The sequence below is a fragment of the Octopus sinensis genome, linkage group LG14, assembly GCF_006345805.1.
Source record: "Octopus sinensis linkage group LG14, ASM634580v1, whole genome shotgun sequence".
Taxonomy (NCBI): Eukaryota; Metazoa; Mollusca; class Cephalopoda; order Octopoda; family Octopodidae; genus Octopus; species Octopus sinensis.
The window spans coordinates 44326234-44350017 of NC_043010.1; the positions used below are offsets into that span (position 1 = coordinate 44326234).

Genomic DNA, 23784 nt, shown 5'->3' on the forward strand with positions numbered 1-23784 from the left:
GGTCACCAAATAGACATTAGGAAAGGGAAATGGAGAGTTAGTTTAGAGAAGACAGCAGGATAAGTGAAATGAAAGAGAAAGAACATGCAGAAATGAAAAAAAGATAAGGGAAAGAGAGAAACAAGAGAACAGTTAAAGGGGAAGGATGGAAAAAATGAGGAGAAAAAGGAAAAAATTCTTTCTTCTTTATACTTTATGTGATGGTGAATCTCATGGAACATGGTAAACAATGGGTATTGTTAATGTGGGGTTGAATGTTGTCAACTCTAAGACAAGCAACAATAGTATCAATGGAGAGACAAGAGAAGAAACAATAGCATTGTTTCATAATTCCTCTTTTGTAACAAGTCTAAAGCCACAACCATTTACTCAGTGATCTTCACCTCTTTCGATTAAAATACATATCAAACATAGTCTCAGCTTTTAACCATCTCCCATTGTCTTTATGTCAGACTAGTTTTTGTTTAATCCTAAATCAGTCCTGGTTCTAGTAGATCTGTGAACAAAGGTGTTCTGGCTATGGCAATACCATCTTTTTTTGGTTATGTGTAGAACTACATCATCTCACATGTCTTTCTTTTTAAGAAGGCAGGGCATAAGTTTAAGGAAAATTTGGCAGTTGTTTTCAGCAGAACATGCAACCACATTGAAACTCCATTGTTTACTGGAACCCAGAATGAGCTAAACAGGGAGTAAAAAAATTGCTTTCCCTTTTCTTTTTGTTTTGTTTTAGCACTGTTATATTCAAGGAAAAAAATACTGTCAAGAGGCAAGTGGGGTTCAGCATAGAGTTTGATATGTTGCAAAAACATTAATAGTTGAGTTAATAAGAGGGCCTCTACATGGTTGTTCAACCTGCTAAAAATAGAAACCAAATCTCCCTCAAATCACTGACATTGGCAGCTGAATAAGCTATTGGAAATGGTGTTGCACTGACTTTTCATGGGTCCCGCTTTGTTTCAGATTTTATGCACTGTAAAGTGTAAATGCATCCAACAGTTTTAAGAGTTTCATAGCATTAAACAGACATGAACAAACAAATTTTTTGGATATTATTACAGTCAGTTTATTTGCAAGCAACATTATCAGATCATATAACTCTCTAACCATAGTAGTTCACACTAGGTAAATTGTTGCATGTACAACCCCCAAAATGCAAAATACCTGTAGCAGGACCCATGAAAAGTCAATGCAACACCATTTCCAATTGGCTGCTCAGCTGCCAATATCAATCAATAAAGTGGTATATCGGTCAATATGTTTGTATCTCAACAATATATAAAGTACTCTAGTTCTGAAACATTCATGCTTTATAAAAAAAACAGTTTTCTCCCTCAACCTCTCAAACAATATTAAATAAATAAAAAAAATTTAAAAACTAATAAACAAAAGTCTAAAAATTTGGATTACTTCCATAGAAATATCAAGCATTAAATTTTTTAGGATGTAAATAATCAAGAATCAATCAATCAATTGTGCTGTTACATTAAACAACTTCAATAGATCAAGGAAATGGGATAAAATGTAAACAAGTGTATTTTAGGTAACAGCTGTGCTCAGAACTAAAGGTAATATTATTGTGTGTGTGTGTGTGTGTGTGTGTGTGTGTGTGTGCATATGTGTGTTTTACAACCATTTTTTGATGTTAGAATGGGTTAGATGAACAAATTATTGAGGCACTAGCACTATGACCCGGCAACACTGGGTCATAGTGCTAGTGCATGCATATACAGTTGCGTGCGTGCGCACATACATGCGAGTACTGTCCAAATCTCCAACCAATCACACAGCTAGCTGGCATTCAATCGGCGTATCAAGTTTCGGGCATTTTGATTGGGTTTTGGCTAGAAAATTCACAAAAAAGTCACTTCTAGTGATTTTTTTAAAGGCTTTGCAGGGTGACAGGGGAAATGTAAAGATGTGCACGACTACCCTTAGACGGTTTCGAATGACCATAGAAAGTGCGAGCCCTCTAACTGAAAAATTGTGGATTTGTATAAAGGACATGCACACACAGACAGAGATAGACATTTTGCTGTATATATACATAGAGATTGTTTTATAGCTGGATACCTTTCCTGATTCTAACCCTTACCTGTTTTTTGTTTTACCTACTTTTGCTGTGGTGGGCAGAGATGAGCAAGATGGATGATGTAATAATCTTTTACACTTTATTGTTTGTTGTACATCCCAGCACAATGTTTGGGATCAGTGAAGTTAATGATGCTGCAGCTATTTTTGTGTGTATGGGTTCCTAAAGCTTGTCTGAGATGAGGGAAGAGATGGTATTTTTAGGATACTGAGAGGATTGAAACTTGCAACAAATTGGACAAACATAGTTTATTGCGGATCTAATGTATTGTTTGTACACTATTGTTATTGCTACTTTCTTATGGTCAAATGTGATACCAATGATGTTTGAGTAGAAGTGCCAATCACCTAAAGTGGATGGAACTTGTGGAAGAGGGAGACCAAAAAAGATGTGTTGAAGTATTGCAGGCTTGATATCAAGATACTGAACCTTACAAGGGAGATGACAAAAGACCAAAATATCTGTATTCAAGAATAACTGTTTACCACAGTAGAATTGATGCTAGTGCCACATTAAAAGCATTGGTGCTGGTGTCATGTTAAAAGCACTGGTACTGGTGCCACATTAAAAGTGCTGGTACTTCATAAAAAGCACCCAGTACACTCTGTGGAGTGGTTGATGTTAGGAAGGGCATCCAGCTATAGAAACCATGCCAGAACAAACAATGGAGCCTGGTGCAGCTCCTGAGCTCAACAGCTACAGTCAAACTGTCCAACCCATGCCAGGATGGAAAACAGACATTAAATGATGATGACGATGATATCTCCTATAAATATTGTGAATGCTGTGCTGGAGTTATATGTAACTCCTGTATATGAAGTTGGTAACATTAGTTGTTAACCAGATAACAAAATACATTATTTATTAAAAGAGTAATAGGTTGGCCAGCTTTGAATAAGCAAAGTCTATATTAGTTCTTAATTTTGAATTGGCATTCAAAGACTGAAAAGGCCTGTAGTTTAAATGCTATCTAATCAGTTGTTCTTTTGTTCCAGGTCAGGTCAGCTCTCTCTCCCCACCTCCGATTGAATAAAAGAGTTCTAACCATGTTCATTGAATTTTTTTTCGGTCACAATGTATTTTAAGACTACATGATCCAAGATGTCCTCCTTTTCTGAAGCTAGTTGGGTGTAACTTGAGAGAGATTTGGTTGCTATTTTGGGAAACTTAAGCAACCGTATAGCTAGTCATCTAGAATTGAGCACAGCTGGTGAGTAATAACAGGGGTGAAGTATTGGGTGTCAATCACTACCAGATGGAATTATTCAAAATCAGATTCGTTGTTTAAGAACATAAGAAAAGATTTAATACACCAGAGACCTTTGTGTGTGTGTGTGTGTAAACAACTGAACATTGATTATAAGCACAAGGAGCTGACATAAAAGATATGGCTTAAGTTTTCACAACTTAATCCAAATATTGGCAGAAGGAACAATGAAAGGCCAATGTAGAGAAGAAAAACTCTTTTGTCCTGTTTAGTACGACTTCTCCAGTAGTAGTCACATGATAAAATGTACCTAGCCCAATCTGCAAAGTGATGTTGATAAGAAAGACACAGAAACCATAAAAAAAATTTAGCCAAAAATAATGACATACACAATAACATTGTCAGAGTTTCTCTGTTGAAATGCATGCAAGATGACGAAGGGCTGTGGTGAGCAGCGAAAAGAGAAAAAAAATAATGACATACACAATGACAATAGTTTCTCTGTTGAAATGCATGCAAGATGACGAAGGGCTGTGGTGAGCAGCAAAAAGAGAAAAGTTGCAATAAGTAATGAGGCTGAGGACTGCGGTAGGTAGTGATTGCTGGTGAGATGAAAGACTGCAGCATTGTAAAACCTGCTTAAGTCATGTCAGTATGGAAAGAAAAATCATAGGTTGGAATATCATTTGTTGGACTGTTATGTTGTTGTTACCCTGCTTTGTTATATATTTTATTGTTACTACACGGTTATAATGTAAACAAGTATTGTCATAAATAGTGGCGATAATACAATAATTGGCGATGAGTAACTACATTACAAAATAGACAAAAGAAGTGATGTTAGATATCCCAAAGAAGTGATGTTAGATATATATTAAGAAAATCAGGAAGAAGGGCACTTGAATAAACCTCTACCTTCCTGTTTAGCTTCTTCCAACAGACTGGTCTTACAGATAGCATTGAAGTCTTGGTATATTTTAGTACAAATACACTAAAAGCTTAAAGATTACTAAATCTGTTTATTTTAGAGTTTGTACTTGTCCATCAAGTGACTTGATCTGGGAGGCCATTAAATGAAACTGAAGTGAATACTTTGTGGAAGAGACATTTTAGCCATTTGATAACATAAACATTGTTGTATTCACTTTTCATTCATTTCTTAAGGGTCCAAAATTTTTGTCACATCCCTGAGATCTTGTCACCAACAGAGTTCCACTCAACTATGAAGGTGACCAGATGGGTGTGGAGCTTCAAAAATTTTGACACCTAAAGAAATAAATGGAAAGTGACTGAAAGAGTTTTTTGTATATTTAGATAACTAAAATGGTTCTTCCATTCCACCGCTAAAATTGTATGTTATTCCATCAATTCAAAAATTTATAAATCGGAAATTTTTTTATGATTTTTATCTTTTACTACTGCTTTCTATTTCTTCCTGCTTCCTTTCAATTTATTTGAAGAATCTTAGACAAACTTCTTCTTTGGAATGTAACTAAAAATTTGATGAAAAAATTTTGCCTGAAAAAACTTTCAAATTTTTGGCAGATGCACTGTTGAGGAGGTTAAAATAATTTAGCTTGAAAGGATGGATGCCATATTTCAAAGTGTTTAAACATTTTTATTTGGAATAACAATAAAATAAATATAAAAATGAAAAAGCTGGATGGAATATTTCAAAAATAAAAATTAAATTTATCTTAATAACGAATTTTTAAAAACTAATATATAAGAAATATTGAAAAAAGAGAACTAGCTGCAGTTTAGCCCAGGCCAGACTTGATCAAGCAGATTAATGGTGAATGTTACTTCAGTTATAACAATCACACCTTTTTAGTATATCAGGGACTACATTGTTCAATATAGTCCCTTCTTTAAGATGGTAGGGTGTGATTTTTAAGGGAGATCTAGCTGCTATATTTAGCAGATGAAGTGACTATATAGAGGATCCTTCTTTGGACTGAAAATAAAGCAATGGCTAAGTAGTTAAAGTGAAAAAAATATCAGTTTTAATCACAAACTTTCATACTGGTTCAAATCCTATATCACTCAGTGCATTGTGATCTAAAATGAACAGATATTACTTTGAGTTAATCTAAATGCAAAGCAAAAATTATAGGCCAACTTAACTGGCATCCCTGCTGATTGTGAAATTGTTCAAAATGTGCTATCATTAGTGATATATGTAGAAGAGAAACTTTGAAATAAAATGAGAGGAGAAGCTACACATACTAATTTAAATAAGATTACTAATGAATTATCTAATATTTTGAGTCAGTAATATATATATATACATGGTCTGATCAATAAGTATCCGGATTGTTGCCATAGAAATGAAGCTAAAGCATGCAGATTGAAGCCGCTTGGCACAGATTGACCTTGAACTCTGCTGTGCATGCGTACTAAGTTTTAACGTTTTAGCTCACTTCCGCTGTTTACAGCAGTACTTGGAAGGAATATGTGTAGTGTGTGATTGTTGCACTGACCACAACAGAGAAAGTTGAGCAGAGAATCTGTATCAAACTTTGCCAAAAGCTTGGCAATACCTGCTCAGAGGCCTACACAAAGTTGCAGAAAGTGTATGGAGAGGAGTGTATGAGCCACAAAAATGTCAATAGTGATGAACATTCTGGGAAACCCGCAACCAGCAGAACTGAGAAAAACATTGCAGATGTGCATGCAGCTGTGAGGGGAAATCATCAAATCACCATCCATGAGTTATCAGAGAATGTGCAGATTAGTTATGGTTCAGTTCAATCCATTATCACTGAAGATTTGGGTATGAGATGCTTGTCTGCCAAGTTTGTGCCAAAACTGCTTTCAGCTAACAATGCACCTGCCCATTGTGCAGCAGTTTTGGCAAGGCACAGCATTCCCCAGGTTTGAAAGCCTCTGTATTTTCCAGATCTTGCCCCTTGTAACTTTTTCCCTCTTTCCAAAAGTCAAATTCCACTTGAAAGGAAGAAGATTTCAGGCTATTGAGAAAATCAAAGTGAATGCGACGAGGCAGCTATCCCAGAAAACGAGTTTCAGGAATGCCTCCATCAATGGAAACAGCACTGGATTAAGTGTGTGGCTTCTGAATGGGACTACTTTGAAAGAGATTACATATCAAGTTGGTACATGTTGTAGTTTTGTTTTTATAGCACCAGTCTTATCATCATCATGATCATCGTTTAACGTCCGCTTTCCATGCTAGCATGGGTTGGACGATTTTGACTGAGGGCTGGCGAACCAGCCTCCAATCTTGATCTGGCAGAGTTTTTACAGCTGGATGCCCTTCCTAATGCCAACCACACACACACATATATATATATATATATATATATATATATATGAAGGCGCATGGCTCAGTGGTTAGAGCGTCGAGCTTACGATCGTGAGGTTGTGAGCTCGAATCCCGGTCCGGGCTGCGTGTTGTGTTCTTGAGCAAAGCACTTTATTTCACGTTGCTCCAGTTCACTCAGCTGTAGAAATGAGTTGCGACGTCACTGGTGCCAAGCTGTATCGACCTTTGCCTTTCCCTTGGATAACACTGGTGGCGTGGAGAGGGGAGGCTGGTATGCATGGGCGACTGCTGGTCTTCCATAAACAACCTTGCCCAGACTTGTGTCTAGGAGGGTAACTTTCTAGGTGCAATCCCATGGTCATTCATGACCGAAGGGGGTCTTTATATATATATATACATACATTACATGAAGAAGTGTCTTACCTGCTGAATCAAGCATCCCAGCTGCTACAGCTCCAACAGGAGATGGTGTTGAATGAGGTTCTAGTTTCATATATACCAACTGTGGGGCCTGGTCAGAATCCTTGAACTGGAAATACAAAAAGGAAGTTAATATAGTTAGGAGACTGATAATTGCAAAAGCAAGGTAACAATAATAACAGCATGGAAAATATCAATAAATTAGTGGTAAATATCCCCATCTGCTACACAGGAGACTAGGTTTGATTTCCTACAAGCTATAAGCTGGTGTGAAAGCTTCCACATAATTGCTTGACCTGCTACAAAGAACAGCTAAATCTCCATCAAACTACACCTTCACTTTAAAAGAATGCAATGGATTAAACGGTCCTGGTTCTAGCTATACTGTCTGAAAAAGATGATATATTTGCATCTGGAACATCTTTGGCTGTGATTTTGTAGATCAGAGTCAATTTGAAGCTAAACAACAGCAACAACTTACAGATTCAATTATCACATACATTATTCTCCTTGCTGTTATCAACACCTGCATCTACTTTTTTTATGAGAAGTAACATTTTCCTTAACCCTTTCGATACCAACCCGGCTGAAACCGACTCGGGCTCTGAGTACAAATGTCTTGATGGCATAAGTTTTGAATTAAAATTTTCCACCAAACCTTAATCACAATTTATGTCCCTAACACTAGCTGAATGATAACTAAGTTATTTTACTAAATTCTTTGTTATATTTAAAGTAATTGAAAGAAACACGGAGCATCTCAAAATAAATACAGTAATGAAAGGGTTAAGCAATCTCAAATATTGCTAGACAAGGGAACAATATATACAGTTGTCAGACATGAGGGTGGAAACTTCTTTTCTTGGTGGAATAGTGATGGCTGATGTTTAAGTGCTACAGTATACTTAGTAAACTCTCAATTGACAAATTCAGTTCTCATTCATAGCTACTTCACTCTAATAATTAAGTTTGGTCTAGTCATTAGCAACATAGCAGCAATGGCAATCTGTGCCAATGTAATAGTCAGGGTTGACAGATGAACTCAAGGACTTGGTTTCTAAGAGATCCTTTAGCAGACTAGGTCAATATCAGATAACACTGACCTTATTATCATAGCTGATGACCTTAATGAATATGTAATACCCTGCTACCTGCTATGTACATTAGCTTTACACATCCAGCTCCATGGATGTGTAATTGATCAAAAGTCAGTGTACAGATGAATTGAGAGAAAATATGTATATCGGGAGAATCGGCTATAGCATGAAAGAGTAAACTTTGTTGATATGGACATGTGAACTATATGAATGATAACAGTTAGACAAAGAGGTGCCAAAGCAATCCAAGTGAAGGGAGGCTGTGGAAGTAGCTTGGAGAAGGAGCATATTTGATCTCCTGGAAGCTGGATGAACCTCACAAACATGATGATGGCCTACAACTTGTGGTGAGGCATTGTGCTAGAGAAGATCCAACAAACACATGTTCACTTGAAAAAACTAATGATGATAATGATGACTATGTTCTAGACATGAAAGGCATCATCAACATAACTTTCATTACTATAGGGTTTCTCACCCATAGGTAAGATATCTCTAAGAAATGATCAAGGAATGAGAGAGAGAGATGACTTATCAGGGCTGTCAACATTTTGGCTCCATTACATCAAATGTAAAGATCTTAAAGATTTAATTAATTCATGCAAATAGCTCATGCTGTATATCATATACTCCATACATAATACATACAAGGGGGTCTTGAAAAGTTCCTGGCTTTAAGGTTATGGCAAAAGGATAGAACTGTTACCTATACAGGGGAGGTAGGACAACTGCTTAGAAGACGATATGCAAAAAAAACAAAAAAAAAATCAACTGGAATGGTTGCTCTGTTTTGAAAATACTAGTCTGTGTTGTAATGGGAGTGATTTCCTCAGACCTGAATGACAGACTGGTGACCTGAGATGACCCTTGATGTAACAGAAGCCAGAGTTCTAAAAGGCAATGGTAGAGTCTGATGCACAAAGTTTAATGATGTAGCCACACATCAACAAGCAAGTAAGCTTTTTTTTTATAGAATGATGAAATTAATGTATCACCAGAACAGAGTGAAGTGACTCAATGAAGAAATGCACAAATATAACACCTACAACAAAGACATGAATAAGCAATAACTGCTATTATTTGATCTTAGAACCCTTTGGATCCTAGTTGTATTCTCTGGTTATCTTCTAATACTATATTTTTGTATGTAACATTTTCTTCAAATAGAATTCAATTCAGAAATAGTTATAGCATCTCACACAATTTCAATGTTCTTATCCACTGTTGTACACTGTCGGGAAATTATACTGCCCAAAGAGATGATCAAAGAGAGTATATTGATTGAAACCTGGTACAAGTAAAACCATTAAAACTATAATAATCTTCCTTTTCTTGGTACTGCATTAATAACTTCTATAAAAGCTGAAGAGTATAGTAATGCAAGGTCTTGTTTGACAAAACCAAGGTTATTCAGTCCTTATTCCATTTCTAAGGAATATAAGAACATCAAATCTCACATTTCTCTTTAAAATACATTGTCTGCCTATCTGAAGATAGATGTGCCACCAAACTTTTAGAGATAATGAAAAAATACAAGAATGGCATTGCTTGGAATCTCAAACAAATGCTAATAACAAAACACTGAAAATAGAGCTGAAAAATTATTATAACAACAAATAGAAAAAAAGAATCTTTAGTTTTCAAACAAATAACATATACCCCTAAATGTGCATGTATACAAACCCATACATATACATATGTAAACATGAAATATACACACAAGTGCAGAAACACATCCACATTAATGCGCATAATTTATTTCAGTAACAGCTGTTGGTGTTGAAATTTGTTGGAGCCAATAAAACAACAAATATTTTTTGTATTTTGTATAACCAATGTCAAAATATAGCCAAAACTAATAAGCAGCAGGTAGAAGTAAATACAACACACATACACAGTGGTGTACGTTGTTGCTGATGAAGCTACATAAATGCAATATTATACACTAAAGATTGCTACAGTTGATCAAACTTGTTTTCATTAATGGAGAAAGATGAGGGAGCACCATGCTAGAAATAACAGCCAAATCGCTCTACCATCTTTAAAAGGGGACACAGTGTAGTGTTAGATACATTATACCTGAATAAAGACGTGATAGTCACAGTTTCAATGTTAATCATAGGTTTGCTTGACCAGGACTAAACAACAGAAACAACTATTTTCTTTATCTTTGCCAATATTTTTCTTAAAATTCTGAGTTACACTAGCTGATTTGATTTGAAGATCATGTTCTAAAACTAAAATTGTGATAGAGTTGTTTAAACCTATTTCTTTATTACCCACAAGGGGCTAAACATAGAGGAGACAAACATGGACAGACATAGGTATTAAGTCGATTATATCGACCCCAGTGCTTAACTGGTACTTAATTTATCGACCCCGAAAGGATGAAAGGCAAAGTCGACCTTGGCGGAATTTGAACTCACAACGTAACGGCAGCTGAAATACCGCTAAGCATTTCGCCCGACGTGCTAACGATTCTGCTAGATTGCCGCCTTAAGTTGTTTAAACCATTTAAAACACACACTGTTGTATTCACTTTTGTTTTGTTATTAATTAATAACATTGATACTATATAATTTGAATTAGAAATTGAGGAATTATAAAGAAATAAAATTCACTTATCTAATTTCTTTTTCATTCATTTACTTATTACAAAGTTCTTAAAATTTCTAATTGGTGATTTATATGAGAGCATTCTACCTTTATTCTAATTTTTCAACCTCTTGATTAATATTGAGTCAAATATACATCCTCTGTCAGTGGCATTTGCACTTAACAACTTCAGTGAAAGCAATATTATCCATGATCTATCAGCAAAACTGTGTCTAGTAGAACTTTCTAGCACAGAAACCCCCCTGTGAGTTCCATCTGTCTCTCATCTCTTGAGTTGACAGTTTGCTTTTAGATCATTCTATTGCAAAGCAACATGTGTTGGCAGTGCTCTCTTTAACCTACATTCTATCAATTGCTGTATGTGTCTCAAAGCTTAGTTATGTTTCCCACATTCTTCATTTGTTTTTGGAAGCACTCCTAGCCATATTTACTAATGTGTAAAAGACACTGTTCTGTATTCTTCAATGACTTTTCTCACACTAGTAACAGCAACATCATCTTTTAACATCCTCTTTTCCATGCTTGCATGGGTCAGACCGAGTTGATTGAGGTAAATTTTCTATTGCCAGATGCCCTTCCTGACACCAATCCTAATCTGAGTCCCAAGCAAGGTTAAAATTTTCCCATTGCTAGACATGTTTTCTTAGAATATTGGAAATAAGCAACACTGCTTGTATGACCGTGGTACTATCATGGGATGTTAAGACAAGGAGACAGACATAAGTATACTCACACTCATATATATATATGTATACATTTCGATACATATCATACAATATCAAGACAAGGAGACACATACACTTACACACACAATGGGCTTCTTTCAGTTTCCAACTATCAAATCCACTCACAAAGTGTTGATTAGCTCAGGTTACAGTAGAAGACACTTGCCTAAGGCGCCACACAGTGGGACTAAACCTGAAATCATGTGACTGGCAGGTAAACTTCTTACCACTCAGCCAGGCCTGCACCTATGCAACAAGTGAATTCAAAATATACTGCATCTCTTGAAAACATCCTCCAATGGAGATATGCTACCTTAATCTCTTAACAGAAATAGAATGGTTAACAGCATTAAGACATAATTCAAGAAATTAAGAATTAATCTCTAACAGCTAAATTACATGCTTAGACAAATATCAAATCTTTGTTTGCAGGCAAGTGACAGCTTTGGACATGTTTTAGTCTGTAAGGCTTCATTGATAAAGTACCGTCTATTCAAGTTGGGCTGATCATGTGACAATGATTTTTTTTACATGGATAAAGAGCTATGAATAACTTGGGACCTGTATAATTTGCATAATCTATTTAAAAATAAGATAATGAATTAAGTACTGGGGGTTTAAGTGATTGATTAAAATGTCTCACGGCTGTTGCCTGCATGATAGCAGTCCAATAACTGAAACCATTACAACAAAAACAAAACAAAACCTAAACATTATATCATGATATGCAAACACACAAAGGGTATATATATACCTCCTGTCTGTCTGTTTGTATGTATGCATAATAAATATATATATATATGCATATAGACATACGTATATGTACATACTAATATCTATACGTATATATATATATATACATACACTTATGTGGGCACAGGACATCACAAAACATGTACAACAAAAGAATACGAAGACAAGTACATGGAACATGAACTATTCTTTTGAACAACGAAAGACACAAATGGAAAACAAAACAAAGAACGACCCTTCATCAGTTGCTGGCTGTTTTTCTAGTCTTGTATTTCGAGCATTTAACAACAATATACGCTTTTGATAAAACAAGTTGCTCCCGCAAAGCAAATTGGTGACACAAACAGGACAGTGAAAATGTGTTGGACACGTTTTGTGACATCCTGTGCCCACATATATATATATATATATATGTATGTATAGATGTAAGTATGTACATATATGTATGTATATATGCAAGTAAGTTTTATATGCAAGTTTTATATATATATATATATATATATATATTCTTTTATTTGTTTTAGTCATTTGACTGTGGCCATGCTGGAGCACTGCCTTTAGTCAAACAAATCAACCCCAGGATTTATTCTTTATAAGCCTAATACTAATTCTATTGGTCTCTTTTGCCGAACCACTAAGTTATGGGGATGTAAACACACCAACATTGCTTGTGAAGTGATAGTGGTGACAGAGACACAAACATATACATATATATGACGGGCTTCTTTTAGTTTCCGTCTACCAAATCCGCTCACAAGGCTTTAGTAGAAGACACTTGCCCAAGCTGCCACACAGTGAGACTGAACCTAGAACCATGTGGTTGGTAAGCAAGCTACTTACCACATAGCCACTCCTGCACCTATATATATATAGTTAAAATTTATAGAAAACAGAAGATGAAGACAAATGAAAGAACAAGAAGCAGATGTATTAGTTTAATGCTCGGGAATAATGGAAAAATCTTTGACATTTTCAGAGGAAAAAAAAAATGGAGAGAGAAACAATTGTGTAGGGATTAGTGGTTCAATATGATGAAATGGCTCTCTCTCTCATGTATAATATATATGTGTGTGTGTATATGTGTGTGTGTATATATGTATATATATATATAGATGGAGAGAGAGAGAGAGAGAAGGAAAGTGTGTGATGTGTATGTGTGCTTTTTGCTGGGAAGTGCACTTTGTCTACGGTGTATGTTAGTTTTATGTTTTCAAGTAGTAACCTTGTAGAGTCCTCAATGGATATACAACCTGTATACACACACACATTATTGTATTCTCATCCAAGTTTAAGAACACCAGAGTTACTGGATATAAGCAAATTTCAGCTGTTCATCTTGAAATATAGGGAGAATTAGCAATAACATTTCAAAAAAAAAAAAACCCCTGCTCAACAAGCGTTGGCAACAAAAGCAAGTCCTGAGCAATAAGATGTGTGTGTGTATTCTGTTTATAAAAGAGGAAAAAAAAAACAAACCAGAAAAACAATAATCCCAGATATACCAAAATCACACAGAAAGCAGATTCACTAATTAAAAAACTAATCAATAACCAAATAACTGCTTCAAGCAGATGGATATGATAATGAAGAAGATAATTTTCTTATAACTAGGTAAAGTGCTAAATGTTGTTGATGAGGATATAATTAGCTAAGATCCCAGTATTTTACTGGTACATTTTTTAATCCTGTAATGATGAAAGAGAAAGTCAACAGCAGGAATTTAACTTAGAACTGAGAGGACTAAAACTAAATACTTCAGTACATTTTAGTGTTTGGTGTCAGATTCAAAGTCTTGATTATTACCAGGTAGTATACCAATGATTATCAGTTCATCTCTTAGTTCTGTCAAACTTAATTTAATAATTGCCTGTAAATTGCCTGTCCTTGTGAGATTCTATCAAACTTTACTGTGAATATATTAATTATCCAACAATGATATTAGAGATAGTGTGATGAGTTTGTTACAGGAGCTTGCATGTAACAAATGATGGGATATAAGATTGTAAGGAACTTTTTATCAAAGGAAATATATAATGAGTACAGATAGGTGCAGGTGTGGTAAGAAGCTTGCTTCCCCACCATATGATTCGAGGTTTAGCCCTGCTGCATGACACCTTGGGCAAGTGTCTTCTTCTATAGCCTCAGGCTGGCCAAAGCCTTGTGAGTGGATTTGGTAGATGGAAACTGAAAGAAGTTCGTTGTGTGTGTGTGTGTGTCTGTGTTTGTCCCCCATAACTTAGTAGTTCAGCAAAGAGGCCGATAGGATAAATACCAGGCTTACAAAGAATAAGTCCAAGGAGTGATTTCTTGGACTAAAAGGTGGTGCTCCAACATTGCCACAGTCAAAATGACTGAAACAAGTTAAAGAGATGGACATATGAAACACAGATTACAATAATTTCTTTCCGTTTACAATTGACAAAGTCTATTAAATATGGCTTATAGCTATCCTGCTTCTTAATTTGGACCTATGAGAAAATTGCAAAGATGCTAGGTGATATTTGAACTCAAAACAGTGACAAAACTAAGTCATTATCATTATCCTCAAGGTGGCAAGCTGGCAGAATCATTAACATGCCAGGTAAAATGCTTAGTGGCATTTCATCCATCTTTATGTTCTGAGTTCAAATTCCACCAAGGTCGAGTTTGCCTTTCATCCTTGAAGGATCAATAAAATAAGTACAAGTTGAGGAATGGAGTCAATGTAATTGAATTATCCTCTCCCCGAACTTGCTGCCCTTGTGCCAAAATTTGAAATCATTATCATCACCAATCTCATCATTAAACATTCGTTTTCCAATATGGAATATGGATTAGATGGTTCAGCAGGAGCTGGCAATCCAGAAGATTGCACCAAGCTCCTATGTTTGCCCTGACATGATAGCAACAGCTGAATGTCCTTCCTAATGCCAACCACTTTACAGAGTGAACTGGGTGCTTTTCATATGGCACCGGTACCAATATGGTCACCAAGTAACTTCTAAGATAAGACCAACTCAATAGGTGTAGTACCGAGACAAGTACAGGTGTCTTACTTTGCTATAGAGGAGATACAAAAGAGAGAGATGATGGTGAAAATGTGTCAGGGCATACCCATATAAGTTATGTCCATTTAATGACAAAAATGGGTAACAAAAACAGACCCTAAAATAAAAATTTTAGGGTCTGTTTCATAAAACATATAACTATGTGGTTATCCTTGCATAGCGGCATGTCCCCTACATCCCTCTTTAGCTGAGTGATCCTAACCTTGCGGGCACTGGTGCCATGTAAAATCACCCAGTACACTCTGTAAAGTTGTTGGTGTTAGGAAGGGAATTCAGACATAGAAATAATGCCAAAACAGATAAGGAGCCCAGGTAGATCTTCAGCTGGCCAGCTTCTGTCATACTGTTCAACCCATGCTAGTATGGAAAACAAACGTTAAATAATGATGACGATGATATTAAAATTGACTGGAGCTCAGGAGGAGAAATTTCTGAGGATATGTAAAATAAACCCCAGGATTTATTCCCATAACAGATCAAATAAATTAACTACATAGTAAGGTTCACCTTATTTCTTTATTTTGGGAATTGGAAAAGTAGAGTGGTTTAAGAGGAAATTTTTGTTGCTAAATCAGGTTTTGGCATCTAGTTGTCACTAAAGCCCTTGAAGAAAAATGAACATTTCCACTTCCCGCTTTTGACAGTTTTGGAATAAGCACTCTACTGTTACTTATTTACAGTGGTGATAATTAGGCAAAAGTTATCAAATTTCAATTCTTTTCTTTATTTTCGGTTCCTCACACCAATATTATTTTCTAAAATTGTTTTAAGCATAGGAAATTACAATTCTAAGAGAAACAAAAGAAAGAAAAAAAACTATGTCCCTATTTATTACTGCTTTTTGAATCATCGTTGTTTAACCCAAGGTCAATATATGAGGCACAGGGGAGGAGCACGAAATTCCCTCTGGCCTATTATGCCTATTACTTAAGGTTAACGCGCCTAAAGTGTCTTTATTCCCGGGACCGAGAACTACTGGTCAACACTGACTGAACAGATCTATGATCAAAGGCATTCCAACTATGACCACCCCATTCTTTTCTTGAGTATTGTGTATCTCTAAGGTCACATTGTCATTAGAATGTAAATAAAGGGAAATTTGGTGACTACCAGACCCAGCGATCACTAACTGGACTCCTCAAAAAAATTTTAATAATGAGATGAAATATGTGACAAACGCAACCCGTTTCCATCTACAAGCTTCGATCGTTAATACCCATAGAAAATATTACTTCTGTACCACATAATACTGTTACACATTCCCCCCCCCTACACAATGCTTCTACAGGTTTCAAGAAACAAAATTCTAAACAGTTAAGATTCTCTACCAGTAATCTACACGTGGTTATGTAAACAATAAAATATAAACGATGGTTTAGATAACAAAGAACTGAATGGGATGTTTTGCGTGATTCAAAGTTCGATCCATATTCAAATCTGAATAAGACCAACGACCGGGCGCACGCACGTAAAGCACACACAAACACCTTAAATTCTTTCTTTTAGCATGTGTTTACCGAATTATCAAGCTGCAAAAATACAGTGAGAGAAGAAACAAGTGGCCTATATAAACCGCACAGATATAATTAATGGCTTGCAGTTGTTTAGTCCCAGGCCAATTCTGTTTAAGCAGATCTAATCGAGGACATTACAACGTTGGCCATCCTGTCTCATTGTCCGACGAGTCCTCCCTTGAGGTTGTAATTTTATGGAATATTGCTGTCAAATGTAGTAGGTCCGGCGTGTAATTGTATGGTGGTGCTGCCAGAGTAGAATTTTCAGTCAATACCTTTTAATTCGATACTGAACGAAAATAATCGGGAGCTTTTATTCCAGGCATTGATTCGTAAACTTTTGTCAGCTGTATTGTATGGCAAGTTACTCCATGGAATAATACATGTGTAGCTGCATTATGTGCATGTGTGCATCTAGATATGGATATGTAATTTCGGGTTTAGATACATATATGTGGAGGCATCACTAAAGCATGGGTGCTTTCATATACATCGAAACGATCCCATATGATCATGAAAGAGATTGCAAGAAATCAATACTAATAAAATAACTAAATGCAAGTCAACAGACGTGAAAGAAATCCTTTATAATGGGTTTCCTCAAAGAAAATCCTCTCTATAAACCATATTCCCCGTAATTATTTTTCAATTAATTCATCTTTTTCAGTCTTTTCATTTATTTTTCATAGAATGTACATTTTTTTTCCATCGAAAGATCTAAATAATTTTCAGTGATTTAAAATAAAAATTAAAACATAAACTATAATGGCATTTTAGAAGTTAATGTAGAATGAAAATATCTTTAAAAACTTTCACGAACTTGTCAAATTAGCTTCCACATTGAAACAAACAAATACATGTATATAATATATAAAATGTATATATGTAGGGGTATATTTGTTGTTAGGATGAAATAGGCAAACTATAACTAAACAACATGAGATTATCAGTGAAAAGTCAAAACTGTTTAACACTCACAGGAAACTTGTCAAAAATGAAAGCGTAAATATACAAAATTAATTAATTGTAATGATGATGATTAAATAATTGTCGCTTTGTGGTCCTCGACTACTATTCCTGCCATCCACACAGCAAACAGGGCTCCTATTGATTATCCATCAGTGATGTTGTTGCTGTTGTTGTTGGCATAGTGAATATAAGGTTTATAGTGTGAGTGTGTGTGGTCAATTATTGACAGTTTATTGAGAGAGAGAGAGATAGGGGGCGAGAGTAATGAAAGGCGGCTGGGAGCACGTGAGAGAGAGAGGAAAAGAAGCAGGACACAGATACAAGGAGTGAGAGCAGAAAGAGAAAGGGCAATAAATAAGAAAGAGGAGGAGGGTAGGAAGAAAGAGAGTGTTTAGCGAGAAGCGACCACTGAATATTGGCGTAGCAACTGTTGCTATGACTCACAAATGTTACTCTGTACCCATAGTGATGTTATATAATCTCTATCTCGCCTTTCCCATCCGCAGGCTTGCCATACGTCCCTGCTGTCTGTCTGTCTCCATCGTTCTCTCTCTCTCTCTCTCACACACACACGCACAAACAATAGCATTTATATAAACAGAAATGGATGAGTCATTTACAGGGAAATGAAACGCGGGTACTATTTTGTTTCTTATTCAACCACTAACCCATCAGCGTTTTCTATTACTGTGACCCTCATCATTTCGAAATGACCTGAGGCTAAGTAAGACATCCCACGAAAGCTCTCTCGCTTTCTCCTTCGTAATATCTCTTCCCCTCACACATAAAATAATTTTTATGAGGCGAAAAGAAACGAGAAGTTGTGACGATCATACCTTCTGTGAAGGCATTAGCAATCGGAATTAAAATGATATGATGCAGGTTCAAATTTGTTTTTATACATATTTTTATGTCGAAGTCTGGGATTGAGCTTAGTGAGAACTTGGCGCTCAGTGAATTAATAATGATTTCTAAAATAGAGCACAAGACCCAATTTATAACTATTTATTTATTTATTTCGCCATTAACTCGACTGGTGCTTATTTTATTTTATAAAAGTATGAAAGGCAAAGTTGGGCTGTAAAGAATTTGAAATCATTAAGCAATAAAATACTGCAAAACACTTTGTCCAGCATTTTAATAGGTTATAATAAATCTACGGCCAACTACGATTTATAGAAGGTGACTATATCATGGTTGTCATCAGTCAAGTTTGACCTTGCATCTGCACATGTCTGCACAGGCCTGGACAAGATACTTTGAGGAAATACATGTAAGTCTCCCCCTTCCATGCCATTGATTTTTATTCAAGGGAAGCCTACTGATTTGGGCCAATATGGTTTGGCACCTGTCTTGTAGGCATTATTATCAGAAAGCAAAGAACCAGAATATATATTAATAATTCCTGAATTGATAACAATTTTATCAAATCCTTAAAGAATGAAAGGCAAAGTGACCTTGGAGGGATTTGAGCTCAGACAGCAGTGAGTAAGAACAAATACTGCAAGGTATTTTATCCAATAGTTGAGCAGCTCTAACAGCTCAAGTTAATAAGGGCAAGTCTTTGCACAGTTGCTGAATTAGCTAGAAATAGCTGCCAATTATCTTTCAAATAATATTTTACTATCTTAAATTAGGAATGGACATATTGAGCAATATACCCAATATATACAGAAAAACAAAGTGATATATTACATCACCTGTGAGAAAACTGCCCAAAGGGTGGTGTTCCTCCTAGTATACATGTGTTTGTTGTATATGCACATATGGGGATAGAAATAACTGAGATGGTAAATGAGCATGCTGTAGGGTGATTCTAAGAAGGATGGCCCCAAAGTTCTTGTCAGAACATCAAGGTGGGAGAGGCAGAGATAAGGTTCTTTAGCTATGTTGGAGGGAAACTCTGGTAGAAACGTTAGCATGCTGGGCGAAATATGTAGCCATATTTCGTCTGTCATTATGTTCCGAGTTCAAATTCCGCCGAGGTCCACTTTGCCTTTCATCCTTTCAGGGTCGATAAAATTAAGTACCAGTTACGCACTGGAGTCGATGTAATCGACTTAATCCCTTTGTCTGTCCTTGTTTGTCCCCTCTGTGTTTAGCCCCTTGTGGGTAGTAAAGAAATATGTTTTCACGGTCCAATTGCCTTGTGGGTGAGTTCATGAAGACAAAGACAGAGGAAGTAAGGTTGTGGCAGTCAGCTTTAAGTTGGTTTGCAACAGACAGGATTTCTAGCAGCCCCCTGCAAATGGGAATAGGTAGCAGTCGTTCTGAGTCACCCTTCCCACTAGATCTATCTCCTCGACAGCAAAGATAGTGATAACTGGGATGAGTGCACACCCATATAATACCATAAAGATTCATTACACTTGTGTTTTGTCCTGCAATTTGCATCCAGGACCTTAGATCTGAGTGAAACCAGTAAAAGAGTGATAACCTGAAGGACAAATAAAAATGTAGTGGATATAGTTTTGAGTTCAAACTACGTGAGTGCCACCTAAGTTTTGTATTCTTTAAATGGATTTAAAGAATTCTCATTATTTAAAAAAAATTCATTTCATAACAAAATAAGCAGTAACATATTGATTTCAAATTTTGGCACAAGGCCAACAATTTCAAGGGAGGGGGTAAGTTGATTATATTGATCCCAGTGCTCAACCAGTACTTATTTTATTAACCCTGAAAGTATGAAAGACAAGGTCAACCTCAACAGAATTTGAACTCAGAACGTAAAGACGGACAAAATGCCACTATGCATTTTGCCCAGCATGCAAACAATTCTGCCAGTTCATTGCCTTAACAAGCAGTAACATATTAAAGCCAATTCAACTGACAATAATGATTTTTCCTTTAATCCCTTTTGTTATATTTCTGTTGGAATATACTTTCATTTCAGTTTTTAAAGCAATGAAGAATTTATCATCATTAAGCTGGTGTCTGGAACACAAATTAATGTGAAATTTTGATGGATGGTTTTAATTTTGATCACTGTATGACAAGGGATGGTTTCAGGTGGGCCAGTATGAAAAAGTCAAATGTCCTACAAGTTCTAAATCAGAGAAATAACTTATTTTATGGTTTTATTCTTGTATGGACTAAGCCAAAATGGCGTGCTTATTTCTTAAACCATCATCATCATCATCATTTAACGTCTGCTTTCCATGCTAGCATGGGTTGGATGATTTGACTGAGGTCTGGCGAACCAGACTCCAATCTGATCTGGCAGAGTTTCTACAGCTGGATGCCCTTCCTAACGCCAACCACTCCGAGAGTGTAGTGGGTGCTTTTATGTGCCAGTGGCACGAGGGCCAGTTTGGTGGTACTGGCATCGGCCACGCCCAAATGGTGCTTTTTATGTGCCACCTGAAAACTGAATAACTTCAGAGAGTATCTTTGATACTTGCACTGCTCTAGGACACCATAAAAATTTGTTGAGATACCTTTAGAAATACAAGTGGCTTGTCTCTTGAGAGGGAAAGAAAGAGTGTGTGTGTGTGAGTGAGAGAGAGCGAAAAGAGAGAGAAGGGAGATTACAGGATTGCAGAGGCAGAGAGAAAGTAAATGGTACATGTGAAGGAAAAAAAATGTCAAAGAATTAAGGCTGGGACTGATTTATTATATTTTGAATTCCATCTAAAGAGATTTAGAAGTTAAGCAATATCTCTACTGCAACATTGTCATCATCACTCTCATTCTCTCTTTCTTTCTCTCTCTCTCCACACATGCACACACAAATTTTAAAAAAGGGTATTCCATATATTTCTTCAGTTATAAAGAACAATTTGCTTTTGATAACAGAAATATTTATCAATACGTGATCAATTCTATTGGCCAAAGGAATTGGTGTCAACAAATAGATGAGACAAAGGAAAGCTCTGACACAGTTATTTGACAAGCAAAAATAAAAGCCAAACCTCCTTCACACTGCACCCAGTCATAGGTCAATTAATAAAGGTTGATCAGGGAGAAGAAAGGTGTGCTCACAATAACAACTAGATGACAGACAGAGAATTAGGTGTTTTTCTCAAGATTTGCAAATACCTGCAGCAGATTTGAACTCCAAACCCTAAAACTAGTGGTCCATTTATCTTATGTATTTGGGTATTTCAATTGCTACACACACACCTACTCACGTTTATCTCTATCAAAAACAGAAATTTCTAATCAAAACTACTCAGTGAGTACTGTAAAATGAGTGAGTCCTCATCTTAAATATGTCCACAAATAGTCCACTGTTTATCTAGTCTAACAACTAAGAAAATACAAATATAATCTAGCTTAATTAACTTGAAACGTAGATGCCACTCCAACGATATGGTTGAGGTGGTTGGCACAAGGAAAAGTATCTAAGCTATTTGGTGATAATTTTGTTATATGAAACCTTCACACACATTCTTACAATGAACTTATGCTGGTATGAACAAATTAGCAACGCTAAATAAATTGATACATAAATCAGTAACTATCTAGATTTAAGATTAACCTATTTATTCTTTTTAAGGGTCAAAACTCAGAAATGAAAGTGCTTTGGAACATAACCAACTGTCTCATGCACTAAAGACAGAACTTAACTCTTTACATACAATATGGAAGTTATTGCTGTGTACTTTGCAGAATACATTTCACGTTGCCGATGCCAGACTCCCCTGGCACCTGTGCAGGTGGCACGTAAAAAGCACCCACTACACTCACAGAGTGGTTGGCGTTAGGAAGGGCATCCAGCTGTAGAAACACTGCCAGACCAGACTGGAGCCTGGTGCAGCCCCTGGCTTCCCAGACCCGGGTCGAACCGTCCAACCCATGCTAGCGCGGAAAACGAACGTTAAACGATGATGATGATGATGATGATGTTTCTTTTCTGTATTCTATATTCATGTTTTCAGCAGAATTCTGGAGTAAGTGTTAATGATTCTGCCAGCTCACCACTCTTAATAATAATAATTGGTATAAAAGATGTGCTACAGCAAATATTCTGCTCAATACTAATGATTTGTCAGTTGCCTTAAGCAGTTGGGCATGTCCCTTAGTGGCTAACAATATGTGCATCTCTGATCATGAGCAGGAGTAGTCTGGGAGCACCATGGCCATGTGTTGAGAGGAATTCTTTGGGGTTTGAAAAATTCACCTCTGGAAATAGGGGTGTTTCATTCATCATCCTTATTCAAACCTTATTCAGGGACCTTTTGAGTGGGACGGGCTACTCACCCTGAAGAAAGTTCTAACTGGACCCCACTTGCAAGGTCATGTGCTGTTTATCTTGATATGAGATCACCATGTTGCACATATGATTGTGATTCGTGTGCCTGGTGTACTCTTTTCAGATTGTTAGTCAAAATGGGTGTATTGGACATCGTATATTTGTACACCAGTGTCACTTTGATGGCATGCATTGCTCCCTCACTCAATAATAGTAATAATAATAATAATAGTAGTAGTAGCTTAATAATAATAATATTTGTAAAATTGTTACAAATTCAACCTCTACAAGATTTTGAACTCATAAAATCATTAAGAGCCAACTTTTCTTTTCATTCTTCTAAAGCAGTGGTTTTTAACTAAGGTCCATATGGTAGTTGGGTGTCCAAATAAGATTTTGCTGTTAAAATCTATGTGCAATGAACTGGTTATACTTCTATAATACACCAAATATCTTAACAATTTTTAAATATAATTTCTGATAATTTTTAATTATAAAAATATAATAGAAGTTTTTAGATCATTGACTACTTAGAAGGGTCCACCAAAGTAAAATAGGCATCATAAATGGTTGAAGAACCACTGTTCTAAAGTCTATAAAATATTACTGGAGAAGAAAGAAAGAATGAGTGTGTGTAGGTGTGTGTATGCGTATATATAGAGGCGCACGCATGCGTGTGTGTGGATGTGTGTATTTGTGAATGTGCATGCGTACATGCATGTATGCTCATGTGTGTGTATGTGTGAACTATGTAACTATTTCAGAGGAAGGGATTTGATTTAATTTAAATTTTTGAAATGGTAATGGTGGTGATGGTCTGGATGGTAGCAGCATTTTGACATTTGTTCAAGATAATCCAGA

At 36.1% G+C, this 23784-nt stretch overlaps 1 protein-coding gene across 14 annotated transcripts in view; it reads right to left on the bottom strand.

Annotated features, from left to right (window-relative positions):
* Positions 1-23784, bottom strand: part of LOC115219128 (protein PFC0760c) — a 328821-nt gene that overhangs the window by 149728 nt on the left and 155309 nt on the right. For all 14 annotated transcript variants that reach the window (XM_036508956.1, XM_036508957.1, XM_036508958.1 and 11 more), the window contains one exon: positions 7009-7114. In XM_036508956.1, the coding sequence (XP_036364849.1) occupies positions 7009-7114 (106 nt within the window). The remainder of the gene's footprint in view (positions 1-7008; positions 7115-23784) is intronic.